Below are 15103 nucleotides of genomic sequence, written 5' to 3' on the forward strand. Positions count from 1 at the left end.
AAACAACTATTTTATAGAGCAAAAAACAGCAAAAACATTTCTAAAATTAAGCAATTTCCTATCAAAATTGCTTAATAAACATTTATTTTGTTTATTTTTATTTTATTAGTATTTTCCTTAAATGTGTCAAATATATATTTTCTCATCTAAATGTCCACTGAGCTGTGAGCCAGGGGGCGGTAATGCGCCTTAACATTGGTTGCCAACCAAGAAGAAGAAGCTGTGAGCCAGGAGGGAGGGGGTGAGTGAGTGAGTGAGTGATTCGTTCGCTCTATGATTCAGCACAGGAAGGGAGGGGGTGAGTAGCTCAAATGTGCTGTTAGCATGTTAGCAGAGCGATGCTACTGTGAACCGAGGAGCTATTGTCTTGATGTGAGCTTCATCTCAGGGTTTTTTCTTCCAGTTCAGAGCAGAAATTTTTTTGTTACGATACTGGATGTTGTGTTTTTCTCCACAATTTTAATTATAAGCTAGATACATTGCTGCTAACAGCAACAGGGATGAGTCAGTGAATCATGATTCATGAGTCAGTAAAGTGATTCTCGAGTATTGAACAATTCGTTCATGATTCGCGCATCACTAACAGAAAGAGTTGAGCGCCCACGGGCAGAAATGTTGCGAACACATTGCGAGCGAGCGCAAATGCAAAAACTGAGCGAGAGGGGCTGCTATTGTGTGTGTGTGTGGATAATAGCAAACACTGAAATACAGTTTTTGCACGCAGCAATGAATTTTGTTCACTCAAATTCAGCTTTTAAATTTAAATTTCTCCTCAAAATGCAACACTTGCACCTGCAAAGTTTTTTTTATGTGCGCTCAAATTTTTTTTTACGTGCACTCAGAGTAGTGGCACAAAAATAACGCCATATTCATCGCGTCACTGTGACGTAATCGGCCTTCAAATGCGGCCTTTAAGGCTGCAGATACAGGGTGAGGAGCCAAGATGGCGACCGAGGTAGATGCTCTTCTCCGTGGCTAAGCAGGATTTTGCAGTTTTACTTCCCTTTCCGCCGTCGTTTTTTCTCTGAATCACAAGTGAGTTATCCTACTGACTGTTTATTCAGTACACATATGCGGCACTTCTACGTAACGGCTTCCTGAACCATACTTCAAAGAACTTTTTCGCGACCCTAGCCTCTTTGCAAAGCGATAGCTCAGCTAACAGCAGGAATACCTCAGCGATGTTTCCAACAACTCAGGGTAGCAAAAGGAAGGAAAAAGAAACACCCATGAAATTTAAAAGTCTAACCAAAGGAGCAACCAAGGAAATGGAGAGAAACACAGGTGTAGCTGGCTCAAAAACCAGCCCCAAGAATGCCGTGACTGCCGAACATGACTACAACCGCAGCAAAAGTCCTGAACTGATGCCACTGCCGGACTCGGACCCCGATACTCCAGCCAGACCAGATGGTAAAAAACACAAAGGTGATATAACTCTTGCTGATGTGCAAAACAACATTGCTACTTTAATTAATGAGCGCTCAGATAATCTGGAGGCTATGATCAGCAAGAATACTGTTAACATCGAGGCCATGAAGAAGTCTATTGACTTCATGTTCTTGGAAGTAGAATCTTTGAAGAATGTCACCAAAACCGTTAAAGCTACTTGTGGAAAAAAAACAGCAGCAGAATGTCTCAAGTAGAACTGAAGGTCAACGAAGTTGAAAGATACCATCGGAGATGGAATCTCAGGCTCTCAGGTGTCCCTGAGCAAAAGCAAGAAGACATCCCCAGAAAAGTACTTGACATCTTCTGCACTGTTGCCGGGGAAACAAGTGCAGGATTCAAAAACAGCATTGATGTAGTTCATCGCCTGGGCCGCTACAGCGAAACTCAGAAGAAACCAAGGCTGGTTATCATTCGATTTGTGACAAGATCAGCTCGTGACCTGATCTGGAGGAAAGCTAAAAACTGCTCCTTTCTGAAAGAAAACTACATGAGGTTCACTGAAGATCTGTCCTCTGCCGACAGAGCAATTCGAGAGAAGCTTTGGCCTCTTATTGATACTGCAAGGAAAGAAGGAAAAAGAGCTCACTTTGCCGGGGTCCGTGTGATCATTGAAGGGAAAGAGGTGCACCCAACGCACACTTCGCCTGAGGATCAAGCTGCACCTGCGTTGATGGAGGTTTCATGCCCTCCTTGAGGTATAAAGTTACAGATGTCAAAGGAGTTATTTACAATTTTGAGGTTCAGGATAAAAGTTAATACCAGTTCCATGTTAACTAAGGGAAGTAAACTGTTCATTATTTTTGTGTTAAAGCTGCACTGTCTATATCACTTTGTTCTCTCAATGTCACCGGTTTAAGAGACACTGTTAAGCGAAAAGCTTTGTTTTTGTTTGCAAATCAACAGAATACTGACTTTGTTTTTTTTCAAGAATCACACTCTGTTATTAAGGATACTGCTTTTTGGAAAACACAGTGGGGCAAGGACCTATGGTTCTCACATGGATCAGAAAGATTGGCAGGAGTTATTACTCTGAAGAACAAATTTAATGGGAACGTTATGCACGCTTAAATGGACTCAGAAGGACACTATGTGCTAATGATTGTCAACATTGATGGTACACTTCTTCTTGCCAACGTGTATGGTTTTAATTCTAAGTCTGATAATAACTTCTTATTGGATGCCCTTGAAACACGCTTTTTGTTCTGGTTATCCAAATACCCTAATCTCCTGTTATTAGTTGGAGGCGATTTTAACATTGCTCCAGATTCTTCACTAGACAGATGGCCACCTAGCTCAAATAACTCTCTGTCCTGTTGTTTAAATACATTTATGCAAAAGTTTCATTTAATAGACATTTGGAGATTTAAAAGCCCTAAAACCAGACTATTTACATGGAGGAACAAATCCAACTCTTCTAAATCCCGTATTGACTTCTGGTTAATCTCTGATTGCTTAAATAGGGATAATGTTATAGCCAATATAATGCAAACTCCACTATTTTTTTTAAATTAGGGAAATCTCGTTCTAAACTTAGTTCTGTTTGGAGACTTAATATTGACGGTATTATAACTGATGAACCCCGAAAAGTCTCCACCTATTGCTCCAATTTTTATAAAAGTTTATACAAGTCAGAGTTTGATGAGAGTGCTGCTCTGAACTTTATGGAACAAATCCCTGATGTGCGAACAGTTAAAGAAGATCAGATGAGTTTCTGTGATAGGCCAATATCTATTAGTGAAGTGCTACCTGCTATTCGACGTCTTAAACTTAATAAATCCCCAGGAACCGATGGCTTAACCTCTGAATTTTACATTACTTTTGCAGATCAACTGTCTCCATTTCTTCTTAATGTATACATTGAAAGTCTTATAAATCAGTCTCTTCCCCCCCACTTTATCACAAGGTCTGTTAACCCTAATCCCAAAGCCAAAGAAAGATCCCACTTATATTGACAATTGGAGGCCAATTTGCCTCCTTAATAATGATTATAAGATCCTAGCTCAGATCTTTGCCAAAAGACTGAAAGCTGTTTTGAATGATATTATTGATGAAACTCAGTCTGGCTTTATGGCTAACAGACACATATCCAACAACATTAGACTTGTTTTTGACCTAATTGATTATGCAGATTTGTGTAGGGATGATAGCTTTATCTTATTTGTAGATTTCTGCAAAGCGTTTGATACGATTGAACATGGTTTCATTTTTCAGGCTTTGGACAAATTTGGCTTTGGTCCTTATTTTCAGAATGCAATTAAAACAATGTACAAAAATGTAAATTGCTCCATCAAACTACAAGCAGGTACATTACCTAGGTTTAACTTGTATCAGGCAAGGCTGCCCCATCTCCCCATACTTACTTCTCATTTGTGCTCAACTCCTCTCTGATTACATTAAACACAGTCCTCTGAAAGGTATAACAATTGCGGATGAAGAAATATTCATTAGTCAACTTGCTGATGATACCAATTCAATTCAATTTTATTTATATAGCGCCAAATCACAACAAAAGTCGCCTCAAGGCGCTTCATAGATACAGAGAAAAACCCAACAATCATATGACCCCCTATGAGCAAGCACTTTGGCGACAGTGGGAAGGAAAAACTCCCTTTTAACAGGAAGAAACCTCCGGCAGAACCAGGCTCAGGGAGGGGCGGCCATCTGCTGCGACCGGTTGGGGTGAGAGAAGGAAGACAGGATAAAAGACATGCTGTGGAAGAGAGACAGAGGTTAATAACAGATATGATTCAATGCAGAGAGGTCTATTAATACATAGTGAGTGAGAAAGGTGACTGGAAAGGAAAAACTCAATGCATCATGGGAATCCCCCGGCAGCCTACGTCTATTGCAGCATAACTAAGGGAGGATTCAGGGTCACCTGGTCCAGCCCTAACTATATGCTTTAGCAAAAAGGAAAGTTTTAAGCCTAATCTTAAAAGTAGAGATAGTTTCTGTCTCCCGAATCCAAACTGGAAGCTGGTTCCACAGAAGAGGGGCCTGAAAACTGAAGGCTCTGCCTCCCATTCTACTTTTAAATACTCTAGGAACAACAAGTAGGCCTGCAGAGCGAGAGCGAAGTGCTCTAATAGGGTGATATGGTACTACAAGGTCATTAAGATAAGATGGGGCCTGATTATTTAAGACCTTGTATGTGAGGAGCAGGATTTTGAATTCAATTCTGGACTTAACAGGAAGCCAATGAAGGGAAGCCAAAACAGGAGAAATCTGCTCTCTCTTTCTAGTCCCTGTCAGGACTCTTGCTGCAGCATTTTGGATTAGCTGAAGGCTTTTCAGTGAGTTTTTTGGACATCCTGATAATAATGAATTACAGTCGTCCAGCCTGGAAGTAATAAATGCATGAACTAGTTTTTCAGCGTCACTCTGAGACAGGATATTTCTAATTTTAGAGATGTTGCGCAAATGGAAGAAAGCAGTCTTACATATTTGTTTAATATGTGCGTTGAAGGACATGTCCTGGTCAAAAATGACTCCAAGGTTCCTCACAGCGTTACTGGAGGCCAAGGTAATGCCATCCAGAGTATGAATCTGGTTAGATACCATATTTCTAAGATTTTAAGGGCCGAGTACAATAACCTCAGTTTTATCTGAATTAAGAAGCAGAAAGTTAGCGGCCATCCAGGTCTTTATGTCTTTAAGACATTCCTGCAGTTTAACTCATTGGTGTGTGTTATCTGGCTTCATGGACAGATAGAGCTGGGTGTCATCTGCATAGCAGTGTAAATGTATGCTATGTCTTCTAATGATTACATGAACAAACTGGAGTCTATTAGATAGATATGATACAAACCACTGCAGCACAGTACCTGTAATACCTACAGCATGTTCTAATCACTCTAATAGGATATTATGGTCAACAGTATCGAACGCTGCACTGAGGTCTAGCAGGACAAGCACAGAGATGAGTCCACTGTCAGAGGCCATAAGAAGATCATTTGTAACCTTCGCTAAAGCTGTTTCTGTGCTGTGATGAGCTCTGAAACCTGACTGAAACTCTTCAAATAAACCATTCCTCTGCAGATGATCTGTTAGCTGTTTGACAACTACTCTTTCAAGGATTTTTGATATGAAAGGAAGGTTGGAGATTGGCCTATAATTAGCTAAGACTGCTGGGTCTAGAGATGCTTTTTTGAGTAAAGGTTTAACCACAGCCAGCTTGAAGGCCTGTGGTACATAGCTGATTATTAGAGATAGGTTGATCATATTTAAGATCGAAGAATTAATTAATGGCAGGACTTCTTTGAGCAGTTTTGTAGGAATGGGGTCTAAAAGACACGTTGATGGTTTGGAGGAAGTAATTATTGAAGTTAACTCAGAAAGATCAATTGGAGAAAAAGAGTCTAACTTAACATCAATGGTACTAAGAGTAGCTGTAGATAATATTACATCTGTGGGATGATTACTGGTAATTTTTTCTCTAATGATAAAAATTGTATTTGTGAAGAAGTTCATGAAGTCATTACTAGTTAACGTTAAAGGGATGGTTGGCTCAACAGAGCTCTGACTGTTTGTCAGCCTGGCTACAGAGCTGAAGAGAAACCTGGGGTTGTTCTTATTTTCTTCAATCAGTGATGAATAGTAAGATGTTCTGGCTTTGCGGAGGGCTTTCTTATAAAGCAGCAAACTATTTCTCCAGGCTAAATGATGATCCTCTAAATTTGTGACACGCCATTTCCTCTCCAGATTACGAGTCATCTGCTTTAGGGTACGTGTTTGAGAATTATACCACGGAGTCAGGTACTTCTGATTAGAGACCTTAGTTTTCACTGGAGCTACAGTATCCAGAGTCGTACGTAGTGAGGAGGTGAAATTATTAACAAGATAATCGACCTCTGTTGGGGTAGCGTTCAGATAGCTGCTCTGCTCTGTGTTGGTACAGGGCATTGAAGATGATAACAGTGGGTGGATTATATTCTTAAACTTAGTTACAGCGCTTTCAGAAAGACATCTACTTTGATAAAATCTACTGTCCACTGCTGTGTAATCAATTATTGTAAATTTAAATGTTATCAGGAAATGATCAGACAGGAGAGGGTTTTCAGGAAACACTGTTAAATGTTCAGTTTCTATGCCATATGTTAAAACAAGATCTAGAGTGTGATTAAAGTGGTGGGTGGGTTCTTTTACATTTTGAGAGAAGCCAATTGAGTCTAATAACAGACTAAATGCCATGTTGAGGCTGTCATTTTTAGCATCTACATGGATGTTAAAATCACCCACAATAATTATTTTATTTGAGCTCAGAACTAAATTAGATATAAAGTCTGAGAAATCAGACAGAAACTCTGTGTAAGGCCCAGGTGGACGATAGATGATAACAAGTAAGACTGGTTTCTGAGTTTCACAGCTGGGGTGGACGAGGCTAAGCATCAGGCTTTCAAATGAATTAAAAGTCTGTCTTGGTCTTTCGTTGATTAATAGGCTGGTGTGAAAAATTGCTGCCACCCCGCCCCCTCGGCCTGTGCTTCGAGGTTTCTGGTAGTTAGAATGACTCGGGGGTGTTGATTCATTTAAACTAACATAATCATCCTGCTGCAACCAGGTTTCTGTAAGGCAGAGTAAATCGATTTGTTGATCAATTATTAAGTCCTGTACTAACAGAGACTTGGAGGAGAGAGACCTAATATTTAATAATCCACATTTCACTGTTTTACTCTTTGGTTCAGATGTGGATACTGTACTGTTCTTTCTTTGTAATTGTTTATGTTTAAGTTGTTTGTTGCTGGTTTTTAGTTTGTTTTTTGTCTTTTTGGAAGCTGACACAGTCCCTATGGAGATGGGTTTTTGGGGGGGTAGCAGGAGGAGAGAAGCTGCAGAGAGGCGTGTAAGACTGCAACTCTGCTTCCTGGTCCCAACTCTGGATAGTCATATTTTGGGGGGTTTAATAAATTTGTCCATATTTCTAGAAATGAGAGCTGCTCCATCCAAAGTGGGATGGACGCCGTCTCTCCTAACAAGACCAGGTTTCCTCCAGAAGGTTTGCCAATTATCTATGAAGCCCACATCGTTTCTGGGACACCACTCAGACAGCCAGCAATTTAAGGAGAACATGCGGCTAAACATGTCACTCCTGGTCTGATTGGAGAGGGGACCAGAGAAAACTACAGAGTCCCACATTGTTTTAGCAAAGTTGCACATCGATTCAATATTGATTTTAGTGACCTCCGATTGGCGTAACCGGGTGTCATTACTGCCGACGTGAATTATGATTTTACTGAATTTACGTTTACCCTTAGCCAGCAGTTTTAAATTTCCTTCAATGTCGCCTGCTCTGGCCCCTGGAAGACAATTGACTATGGTTGCCGGTGTCTCTAGCTTCACATGTCTGAGAACAGAATCACCAATTACCAGAGTTTGACCCCCGGCGGGTGTGTCACCGAGTGGGGAAAAACGGTTAGACACATGAACGGGTTGGTGGTGTACCTGGGGCTTCTGTTTAGGACTATGCTTCCTCCTCACTGTGACCCAGCCGCCCTCTTTCCCCAGCTGCTTGGGGTCTGCCGGGGAACAGCTAGCGGGGCCTACGCTATCTTCGGCTGCACCAGCTACAGGGGCCTGGCTAGCTACGGGTGAATGAAGGGTGCGAAGCCGAGTCTCCAATTCAGTAATCCTGGCCTCCAGAGCTGCAAATATGCTACATTTGTTACAGATATCATTACTGCTAAAGGAGGCCGAGGAGTAACTAAACATCTGACACAATGAGCAAGAAAGTGCAGGAGGGACAGGTGAAGTAGCCATGGTGCTAACGAGTCGGCTACGAGCTAAGCTAAGCTAGCGAAACAGTACAGAGACAGTGAGTGAATACTTTGGCTATAAATTAGGTAGTGAGTACACAGAAAGTGTGCTTCGGATGAAGCACGTGAAGATTATACTATGAAAGAAGAATGTATTTAAAAGTTGTTAATTAAATTGCTAAGCAGATAAGCTACTCAGAAACACCACCGTGTTTGAGCAGGAACAGGAAGTGATACTCTACCGCAGAGCGAGCGAACACCAAGTGACAGCGCCACCAAGGTATCCACTCTCTTTTTAAAAAATTCTTCACAGGTGCAGATGGCTATTAACACAATTAATGCCTTTTCTTTAGCTGCAGGACTCCACCTAAACATTGGCAAATGTGAACTGCTTGCCCTTAGAAATTGTACCAGTCTATCTTTCGCTGGCATCCCAGTGAAAGAGTCTGTCACTTACCTTGGTATCGTCATTAATAAAAATCAATCCACCAGGTGCTCCCTTAATTTCACTCCAATTTTGGACAAAACACAACAAAAGCTAAATGCTTGGCTGCAGCGGGATTTATCCATTAAAGGGAGAGTTTTACTCACGAAAGCAGAGGGTTTATCTTGTCTAACTTATGCTGCTTTGTCTCTTGATGTAAATAAAGAAACCCTGGCAGATATTGACAGACATCTTTATAATTTCATATGGAAGAATAGAATTCATTATATTAAAAGATCAGTTTTATCCAACTCATACCAACATGGTGGAGTAAACTTTCTTGACTTCTCCTCATTAAACAATGTGTTTAAAATAAACTGGATTAAACAATTTTTCAGGAACCCAACCTCAATTTGGAACTTTATTCCCAATTATATTTTCTCAAAAATTGGTGGTCTTAACTTTCTTTTGCTCTGTAATTACAATATCGATAAAATCCCTTTAAAACTATCCAACTTTCATAAACAAATGCTTCTTTCCTGGTCATTGATTTATAAACACAACTTTTCTCCACATAGATACTATATTTGGAACAATAGAGAGATTTTATACAAACATAAGTCTGTGTTTATAAGTAATTGGTTTGATAATGGGATTCATCGTGTTGCACAACTTATAAACCCTGTTGGAGGTTTACTCTCTTGCTCAGAATTTTTGAATACATATGGTCTTCCTGTTCCACCAAAGGAATATGCCATAGTGTTTGATGCTATCCCTGCTGGGCTCTTAATGTTGTTTAGAAATCCTGTTGTTAATGATTTGACCCCTTTAACACTGGATCCTGCTGTTACTTATGTCGGTCAGGTGTGTTTCCCCTCTGTAAAGAGGAAAAACAACCGTGAAATACGAACTCTGTTTCAAAAAGACAGAACTTGTGTCCCAACGGCTGTCGCCTACTGGAATAACTTATACCAGGACCTGGAATGGGAGAAGATTTGGACCTTACTGTCGAAATTTCTATTAAATAACAAAGTAAAGGAAATATCTTTTAAAGTTATTCATCGTTTTTACCCAACCAGATCTTTTCTTGTACGTTATAAAAAGGACATTGATGTTAACTGTACATTTTGTAATTGTGTGAAGGAAGATATTTCTCATTTATTTTGGTCATGCTTATACACGAATCTTTTCTGGCAAGAATTTTGTGTTTTTGTTGTTTCCTTTATCTTTTCTGAGTTCTCTCTTTGTTACGAGAAAATATTGTTTGGTTTCTTTAACTACCCCATGCACAGGGCAAACAAATTTTATTTGATTAATTTATTGATATTATTGGCTAAAGTTCATATACATAAGTCGAAATTTTCTAACGCAAAACCATCCTTTCAGTGCTTTTTAAATGAAACCAAACAATATGTTAAAACCATACAACGTTCTCAAAATCTAAAAGCTGTCAAAACCATAAGCTTATGTTCCCTGTTCAATATCATCATCATGTGATTCTTTAATAGACTGTGTCTATTTTGTTTTTTTATACGAACCCCCTGACATTGTGTTTGCTATTTTGTATTTGTATATGTGTATTTTGTGATTTGTCAATAAAGCGTATTCAAAAAGCCACAGAGATTAAAATGTGACGCCATTTCCGGAGTAAAACCGCAAAGGATTCTGGGTACGAGTGGCAAGCCGTACTAGCGCACGCAGGCTTTCACATGAAAACAGTCACACAGTGATAAAAAGAAACACATGGCAATAAGCTGTTGTATTATTAACTGCAATAGCCGGTCGCATGACAGCCACGGGAAGCCGACGGGTAAAGAGATCAGTTGTTATCGGATTCAATCGTGGAAGAGAAATTGTTTAAGCCATGTTTCCGAAGTAACAAAGAGCCGACGGATGGCCTGGATTGCAGCCATTCGAAGACCAAATATAACGTCCCAGAACTCTCCAGCTCACATGTTCGTCTGCTCCAAGCATTTACACAAAGGTCAGTCTTCTGTTGTAGTTATTACGTAATTTATCACAACATAATTGTTGATGTAGGTTACAAATAAGTCTTATATTGATTTGAATTGAATTCGTTGCACTTTGCTGCTTTGTTCACTGTGGCTTTGCGGGCTAATGTTTGTTGTGTTTTGTAGGAAAACCAGCCTACAAAATGCAGGAATGCGATCCAGACTGGGCCCCTCTATCAGCCTGGGTTTAAAGCTGCTACCACAGCCAGATTTGATCGGTTAAGAGAGAGAGCGAGATCGAAACAGCCACGAAAACGTCCGCATATATGTGCCCAAGGGTTGTATTGAAGCAATCAAGTGATGAATAACTGTTTTCCAGTATGTTGTTTTGCAATGTTTTTTTTTTGTTGCATTGTTGATTTGTTTTTCACCGAAGCAGCTAATAAAGCACAATGAAATACAATTTTGCCTCTTTCTTGTAAGATTCTATAACAGAATGAAACAATAATGCCAGTTATAAATAAAGACAATAATTGAATGAATTACGAAACACTCGTTTTTTTTCTATTGGATCTGAAAATGTTGTGTAACACTACAACCTGAAACAACAAATAGATGCGTTTGCCTGTAACAACAGCTGTGAGATGGAATCGTCCAAACCACCAGAGTAAGCTGGACCTGGGCTTGTTGCAGGGATCTGAAGTTACTAAACATCTTGTGATTGTACGCACTCACACTTAGGACCATATAATAATAAATATGTGCGTGATGAAAGTTGTGCAGCACGCTAACGTCCTTACTCCACTCTGTGCTCGTGTGGGTCTGACCCTTTCACTCCTTTGATTTTTTCCTCGTACTTTTTTTTGCCTTTTCGTCACGTCTGTCTTCGTGCGGAGCTGCCGTGTTCTCCGTTGTTTTGTACAGAACTGTTTTTGGGGCAAATAAAATGCAAGTGGGGATTAAAACCGCAGAATTAATGATAACCGGTGCTGGAAATACTAGTGTTTGATGCAGTGTTTTGATTTAGTTGCCACTTGTACCCACAATGCAATGCGCGAAAGTCACGTGGTCTGTCAATCTCTATTCCTGCATCTTTTGGGATCTTACAAAGCTTCAAACGATGCGTCGACTATTAAATTCGTCATCGACGATTTTAATAGTCGACGTAATCGTGACTAGTTCAAGTTCAAATTTTATTCGCCACATGCAGTGGCAGGTTGCAGTGGAATGAACTAGTTGACTAATCGTGGCAGCCCTAGTTACCAACTACTTGTTGGGCCATGTAATCTGTAATCTGTAGTGGAATACATTTTACACTGGTCATCTATGATGAGTGAAAACCCTGTGACGGTCTCAGTTGTGGTCAGTGTGGAACCCCCCCCCCCCAGCATTTTCTCCTGTTAAGTGACATCACTTACTTTTTCCCTCTGTGTGTGCTGTCAGTCTGAGTCCCTCGGTCGATCGATGGGTCTCTATCAAGATTCCTGTTTGGAATCATTTTGCTGTTTGGGTGTGACACGAACTTCCAGCACCCGTTTCCTTTCTGACCTAAGCGTGGAGGAAACACGAGCTCCTCCAGATAAAAGGTCATCAATTAGAAACTTGATCACCTGCTGAAGTCTGATGTGTGCTGACATATTAGTTTAACTGGAGTGAGGCGTTCGCAGGTGAGCAGTGATTTATTGACCAGTGCTTCTTTAGGAACATACATCCCAGCCCCTGCAGGAGAGTCTGACAGCACTGAGCAGCTCCTACAGTGGCGGGCTGCAGGGCTTTCCTCCCCACTGCTGTCAGACTCCACAACAAAGACTTCGCAGCTGACCAAACACACACATCCACACACGTGCAGTAATGCGACAACGTTGTATTTTACTCAGTTGTACACAGTATCAGGCTGCACATCTTATTTCTGATTGGTGTAACAGGTATGTGTCACATCTGATGGTTTTCAGGTGTGTCCTGGATCCTGGTTCTTTCTGCTTGGAGTAAGGTAAGAGGATGGGAACCTGTACGGAAGTGCGCGTGCATGCCGGAAAAACATGAAGTCAATTATAGTCAAAGCCAGTAAATTACTGTGTTTTTAAAGAGTCACAACTATGTTTTACTTTCTGTTTGTAGTAATTTTAAACATATTTGAATGATTTTTATTGCCAATTAAAACATTTTAAAGTGTGAATATTCCACTTTTTTCTCTCCAAATGTTAGCTTACCATTTTAATGTTTTGTGGTCATTCGATTTGCCCGTTTCTAAGCTCAAAAAGGGGCTTTAATGCATTTGATTTTTTCCCTTTCAAGTCAATTTTCTGGTTAATTATTTTTAATGATTTATTTATTCTTTGCATTGTTTGCCTGAATATAAAAATTCAGTTTTGTATTTATTTTTTTTTATTGCTTTTTATTTCATTGAATTCTTTGATGTTGTTTTGATGATCAAACCTGCGATCGGCTGATTGGCCGATGGTCTGTCAGCTGTTTGTTCTGTGCTGGATAAATAAAGTTTGGTTGAAGTGAAGGACCACTGCTTTTGTTTGTTTGTTTTTGTTTCCTGTTTGTAAACAACATAAATTAAAAATAAGAAGTTGAAATTCGTCTGGGAGCTCCGTCAGTCTGATGCTAACTGAAAACATCTGGGGGAACATCTGTCCTCATCGGCGAGCTGATTGGCTGCTGAAGCAGATGTGCAGGTTCACAGAAGCTCATTCAGATGAAAATATGAATTCACATCTGTGGGAGAGATGAACAGTATGAACGCGTGAATAAATTACCTTTGATCGGTAATTTGAATCCATAAAGCAAGTTTTCTTTGTATGATGAAATTTACTTTCTAAGGTTCCGTGTTTAAGAAGAGCTTGTTTTCTAAATGTTAATACTTGAAAAATATGGAGATGAAAAAATAAAAGATTCAAAATGTAAAATAAAAAAAGAACACCCAAACTTGGGAAACATGAAAATAAAAAAACAGTGAATTCATCAAAATGAATAAATGAAATAAGTTTATATATAAAAAAGAAGGAATATTACAAGTAAAACTGCCTGCAGCGCACAGCTGAAAACATCTGGAGCTGCTTAATTCAAACATGTTGCTGTCTCCATCCATCGACCCATCATCCACCCATCACTCATCATCCTTTATCCTCCGCTGATGATGGTGGCAGCAGGTTGAGCAGGGACTCCAGATGTTCTCCTCCTCAGCGACACCTCCGGGCCCTCCTGTGGAATCTGAGGCGCTCCCAGACCAGATGAGGGGGTTCGAGGTCTCCCCTGAGGTCTTCCCCGTTGCTGCAACAAATTCATGTTGAAGAATCAGAAGTATGATTTCAGGTGCTGAGATGGGTTCTGATTCTGTGAGTGGGTGCAGCTGGAACTTTGAGCTTCGGGCTCCTGTCTGTGTGATTATAACATGTTGCTGCCGCTGCTCCGGGGACAGGCGGGGGACTCGGGTGGTTTTGGCGATTCTCTGGCTCTCTCCGGTCCTCGGAGCTCGGTATCATCAGGTTGAAGGTGTTTTGTTGCTGGGGAAGAATCCAGTTCTTCCTCACCTCCCTGCAGCCTCATCCCCACCGTTATACTCAAACTCAGCCAATCAAAAAAAATCACTCCATGTATCACTAGGCAGACGTCCACGCCGGCAGCCAATTGGATTGGGCGGCTCGGGAAAGGGCGCAGGGAGCTGAGACAGACCGAGTGACAGCGTCTGAGTCCCGGGGAGGAACATCAGGGAATCTCCGTGGAAAAGCCCCGCAACGCGGTCAAGATGCCTAACAAAACCAAGAAGGAAAAGGTAATATCCGCGTCACTGGCGTGCCCGGGGCATTTTTCCACTGAGATCCGGTGTGGCGGGTGGTTTTTTTTCTGCTGCTGGAGACTTCAGACGTTTTATTTCACCGAGCTAATGGCTAGCTCACCTCCTAGCTGTTAGCTGGGGCCCAGCTAGGAGAGGACCGCTAAGCTAACGGCTAGCCGCGAGTCTGTGCTCGGCGCCCGCCGCGGACACGCTTCGTTTAACCGCACACCTGCTGAGTGTTTGAGCGGACACTTAGCAGGGATATTAGCGTGGAGCTGGTCGCCGTGATTAGCCGTGTTCTGTTGCCGGAGCTCCGGGAAGAGTCGCTAGCTGTGCCTGAATTATTGATGCAGGGCTCGGCTGAAGAAGAGCGTCTGAGGCGCTAACGGCGGTTAGCCGTTAACCGAGACCACACGATGACTGGTAGATGTCCCGCTGGATGCTGCGATTCCTTGGCTCACAGCGCAGTCTGAGCCCACCTCACACACCCATATAAATACCGGATTAAAGCGATTTGTTTAATGATGCAGCGCTCAGGGCTGATCAGTCATTGATCGTAATGTTTATAAACCAGCACTTATGTTCGGTTCAGCGGATTGTTATCGATTATTTGTTTAGTCTGTAAACTTGAATGGAGCAGCAAGAAAGCCAAAAGAGGAAAAACTGCTGATAAGTAACGGCCACAGTTATTGACTATTGATGATCTTCTCTCTGTGACTCACTGATTAATCGGCTGCTTCCG

General features: G+C 41.2%; 1 protein-coding gene across 1 annotated transcript in view; it reads left to right on the plus strand.

Annotated features, from left to right (window-relative positions):
- Positions 1–14230: 14230 nt before the first annotated feature.
- The window catches only part of ppp2r5d (protein phosphatase 2, regulatory subunit B', delta), a 31104-nt gene continuing 30231 nt past the window's right edge, over positions 14231–15103 (plus strand). The window contains exon 1 of the mRNA XM_084948297.1: positions 14231–14358. Coding sequence (XP_084804423.1) covers positions 14332–14358 — 27 coding nt within the window. The 5' untranslated portion in view covers positions 14231–14331. The remainder of the gene's footprint in view (positions 14359–15103) is intronic.

The sequence above is a fragment of the Perissodus microlepis genome, chromosome 13 (assembly GCF_051167445.1).
Source record: "Perissodus microlepis isolate ML-2025 ecotype Zambia chromosome 13, ASM5116744v1, whole genome shotgun sequence".
Taxonomy (NCBI): Eukaryota; Metazoa; Chordata; class Actinopteri; order Cichliformes; family Cichlidae; genus Perissodus; species Perissodus microlepis.